This window comes from Carlito syrichta, unplaced genomic scaffold (genome assembly GCF_000164805.1).
Source record: "Carlito syrichta isolate Samal-C Ts95f unplaced genomic scaffold, Tarsius_syrichta-2.0.1 Scaffold304686, whole genome shotgun sequence".
In the NCBI taxonomy this organism is placed as follows: Eukaryota; Metazoa; Chordata; class Mammalia; order Primates; family Tarsiidae; genus Carlito; species Carlito syrichta.
In genome coordinates, this window is record NW_007248782.1 from 276,944 (window position 1) to 281,526 (window position 4,583).

Genomic DNA, 4,583 nt, shown 5'->3' on the forward strand with positions numbered 1-4,583 from the left:
TTGCTGCTTTATTTTATTTTATTTTATTTTATTTTTTTGAGTTGGAGTCTCCCTCCGTCGCCCAGACTGGAGTGCAGTGGCCGCCCCCAGCCACCACAGCCTCAACCTGCTGGGCTCCAGTGATCCTTCTGCTTCAGCCTTCCAAGCAGCTGGAACTACAGGTGCGCACTTCCAGGCACACGCTACCATACACCCGGCTGATTTTTGATTTATTGTAGAGATGAGGTCTCGCCAAGTTGTTCAGGCGGGTCTCGAACCTGCGGGTTCAGGCAATCCACTCACCTCAGCCTCCCAAAGGAGCGGGATTACAGGCTGAGCAACCGAGCCCAACTAGTTTGGATTATTTAATCTGATTTTCTGTAGAAGGATGGTAGTCAGAGTCATTATCAGTAAACCACTGTACTTTCTTTTCATTTGATTGTTAATACAAGTTACTTTGGGTCTTGGTGTTTATTTATTTAGGCCTTCTCAGATGTTTCCTAAGGCAGGTAGTGAGTCAGTTGACATGCAAGTTGGGTTTAACCATTTTCTTTTCTCTAGGATGTCTTAGAAGAATGTGTGTCTCTTCCCAAGCTGTCTCCTTACTCTGGATGGGTGGTAGATCATGTCCTACCCCACACACGGGACAACCCACCTCCCTCTGAGATGTCACCATCCTCTAGGCCTACGTCAGCCCTAGACCAGCCCTTGTTCGTGCCTAAATCTCCCACCAGAAGCTCTGCCTTCTTACCAGCCTCCCCTGAAACACCAAATGGAGCCCAGGTAAGGTTTTACTCAGTTTAAGATAAACGGCATGCAAGTGGAAGTGTTTAATATTGTCATATGACAACAAAAACTCTGGGGAAAATAATGACTGCTTTTCGTTGCAGCTTTTTGTAGGGACAGTGTTGACCATATCACTTGGTGTCTCTTTGTGAAGATCCAGAGGGAAATATTCTTCTCTAGTCTTAGTTCCAAGATTAGTGTAATTAATTTCATGAGCAAAGCCATGGACAGTGGCTCACGCCTGTAATCCCAGCACTTTGGGAGGCTGAGGTGAGAGGATTGCCTGAGCCCAGGGGTTTGAGACCAGCCTGGGCAACTTGGCTGGACCTCGTCTCTACAATAAATCAAAGAATTAGCTGGGCATGGTGGTATGTGCCTGTGGTTCCAGCTACTTGGAAGGCTGAGGTGGAAGGATCGCCTGAGCCCAGCAGGCCGAGGCTGGAGTAGCCATTGGTGTGCTGCCTCTGCCCTCCAGCCTGAACGACAGAGTGAAAGTCTGACTCAAAAAAAAAAAAAAAAATTTCATGAGCAGTTGGATTGATTTTTTTTCTCATGAGCACTGTGTCTGGTTAACTGATAAGGTCTCCCTATTTGTGTTGTTTACTGGAAGAAGACTTAAAGTGTATGCCTGCTCTTGAAGTGTACACATCTTATCCTTGGTTCTGTGTGAATTTTTACCCTATTTCTGGCTGTTTTGTCCCCACTTTTGTTTTGCTGTTCTTTGCTTCTCCCACTTAAAAATAGTTAAATTGACTGGGCATGGTGCCTTTGGGAGGCCAGGGAGAGAGGATTATTTGAGCCTAGGAGTTTGAGACTAGCCCTGGCAATATAGCAAGACCTCGTCTCTACAAAAATTGAAAAAAATTAGCCAGGTATGGTAGCATGTGCCTGTATTCTCAGCTACTCAGGAGGCTGAGGCAGAAGGATTGCCTGAGCCCTGGAGGTCGAGGCTACAATAGCCATGAGTGTGCTGCTGCACTCCAGCCTGGGCGACAGACAGAGTAAGAGCACAACTAAAAAATAAAGTGGAAATTGCAATTCCTATGTTTATTTTCTGAAAGACAGTTCCTTGTGTCTTTTTGTCCTTCCCCAATATAAATTTTTGTTTATTGAATAAGCATAATCATAACACCCAAACAAAAATTTAAATCTCTCTATGATTTGGTCATTTCAGTCAACAATTTCTTCTTTACAATCTCATATACCTGCATATTTTCACCTAGGCATATTCAGATTGTATGTACACTTTCTTTTTGGGGGGGGGATTGGAGTCTCACTCTGTCGCCCAGGCTGAAGTGCAGTGGCATGCTCATGGCCATCGTAGCCTCGACCTGCTGGGCTCAGGCGATCCTTCTGCCTCAGCCTTCCAAGAAGCTGGAACTACAGGTGTGTGCTACCACGCCCAGCTAATTTTTGATTTATTGTAGAGATGATTTCTCACCAAGTTGCCCAGGGTCTCAAACCCGCGGGCTCAAGCAATCCACTCACCTCAGCCTCCCAAAGGCACGGGATTGCAGGCTGAGCCACCGAACCCAGCTTCATTTCACCATTTTTAAGTGTACAATTCAGTGACATTAAGTCCATTCACAGTCTTATACTGTTACATTGCTATTCATCTCCACAACTTTTTCATTATCCCAAACTGAAACTGTAGCCATTGAGTAATAACTCCCATTCCCCTTTCTCCAGCTGCTGGCAACCATCATTCTACTTCCTGTCTTTAAGAATTTACCCACTCTAGGTGTCTCATATAAGTGGAATCATTCAGTATTTGTCCTTTGGGGATTAGTTTATTTAACTTAGCATAATGTCTTCAAGGTTTATCCATATTGTACTATGTGTCAGAAATTCCTTTCTTTTTTGTGTGTGTGAATCAGGGTCTTACTCTATTGCCTGGACTGGAGTGCCGTGACACAATCACTGGTCATCGAAGCCTCAAATTCCTGGTCTCAAGTGATCTCCTGCTTTAGCCTCCTGAGTTGCTGGGATTACAAGTGCCTGCCATCACACCTGAGTAATTTTTTTTTTTTTTTTTTTTTGAGTTGGAGTCTCAATCTGTCGCCCAGGCTGGAGAGCAGTGACATGCTTACAGTCACTGCAGCCTCAACTTGCTGGGCTTAGGTGATCCTTGCATCTCAGCCTTCCAAGTAGTTGGGACTACAGATGTATGCCACCACCCCCGGCTTTTGTGTGTGTGTGTGTGTGTGTGTGTGTGTGTGTGTGTGTGGTTTTTATAGAGATGAGGTCTCACTATGTCACCCAGACTGATCTTGAACTCCTGAATCAAACAATCCTCCCACATTATCCTCCCAAAGTGCTGGGATTACAGGCTGAGCTACCGAGCCCGGCCTCCTTTCTTTTTAAGCCTGAATATTCTGTTGTATTTATATACTACATTTTGTTTATCCCTTCATCTGTGGATGGACACTTGAGTTTTTTTTGTTGCTTTCCTTTGGGCTATTGTGAATAATGCTGCTATGAGCATGAGTATACATTTGTTAGTTTGAATATCTGTTTTCAGTTCTTTTGGGTGTGGAAGTGAAATTGCTGGACCATATGCCAATCCTATTTTTAATTTTTTGAGCAACTGCCATACGTTTTCCACAGCATCTGTACCATTTTACATTCCCAGAAGCAGTGCACAAAGGTTTCAATTTGTCCATATCCTTGAAAAATCCGTTACTTTGCTTTTTTGATAGTAGCTATTATAATGGGTAGTATCTCATTGTGATTTTGATTTATATTTCCCTAATTATTAATGATTTTGAACATATTTTCATGGAGCTTATTGCACATGAACATATTTTCATGTGCAGTGGCACCATCACAGTTCACTGTAGCCTCAGCCTCCTGGGCTCAAGTGATTCTCCCTCCTTAGCCTCCCGAATAGCTGGGACTACAGGTGTGTGCCACCATACCTAGCTAATTTTTTGATTTTTAATTTGTTTAGAGTCGGGGTCTCACTCTGTCACCCAGATTGGAGTACAGTAGCACGCTTATGGCTACTGTAACCTCGACCTCCTGGGCTCAAGTGATCCTTCAACCTCAGCCTTCCAAGTAGCTGGGACTATGGGCACATGCCACCACAGCTGGGTAATTTTTTTTATTTATTGTAGAGATGAGGTCTTGCCATGTTGGCTCAGGTTGCTCTCCACCTCCTGGGCTCAGGCAATTCTCTCATCTTGGCCTCTCAAAGTGCTGGGATGACAGGCATGAGCCACTGTGCCCGGCCTTATTTTTTGTTTTTGTAGAGATGAGGTCTTGCTATGTTACCCAGGCTGGTCTTGAACTCCTGGACTCAAGCAATCCTCCCACATCAACCTCCCAAAGTGTTGGGATTATAGGCATGATCCATTGCGCCCAGCATGCATGGCTCTTTTACATGGAAAGTTTATATCTAACACTTCATCTATAAAAAAATTACTTCTTATTTACTTATTTATTTATTGGAGTCAGAGGTCTCACTTTGTTGCCCAGACTGCAGTGCAATGGCACAATCACAGCTCACCACAGCCTCAACCTTCCGGGCTCTGGTAATCTTCCCACCTCAGCTTTCCAAGAAGATGGGACTGCAGGTGGGTGCCACCATGCCTGGCTAATTTTTATTTTTTGTAGTGATGAGGTCTCAGTGTGGTACTCAGGCTGGACTCAAGCTCCTGGGCTCAAGCATTCCTCTTACCTTGGCCTCCCAAAGTGCTGGGATTAGAGATGTGAGCCACCACATGCAGCCTAAAAATATGAGTCTTCAAAAACTATTTCTGGCCGGGCTCAGTGGTTCAGCCTGTAATCCCAGCACTTTGGGAGGCCAAGGTGAGTGG

General features: G+C 44.7%; 1 protein-coding gene across 1 annotated transcript in view; it reads left to right on the plus strand.

Annotated features, from left to right (window-relative positions):
• GLE1 (GLE1, RNA export mediator) overlaps window positions 1-4,583 on the plus strand; it is a 47,947-nt gene that overhangs the window by 10,199 nt on the left and 33,165 nt on the right. The window contains exon 2 of the mRNA XM_021713699.1: window positions 541-762. Within this exon, the coding sequence (XP_021569374.1) occupies window positions 541-762 (222 nt within the window). The remainder of the gene's footprint in view (window positions 1-540; window positions 763-4,583) is intronic.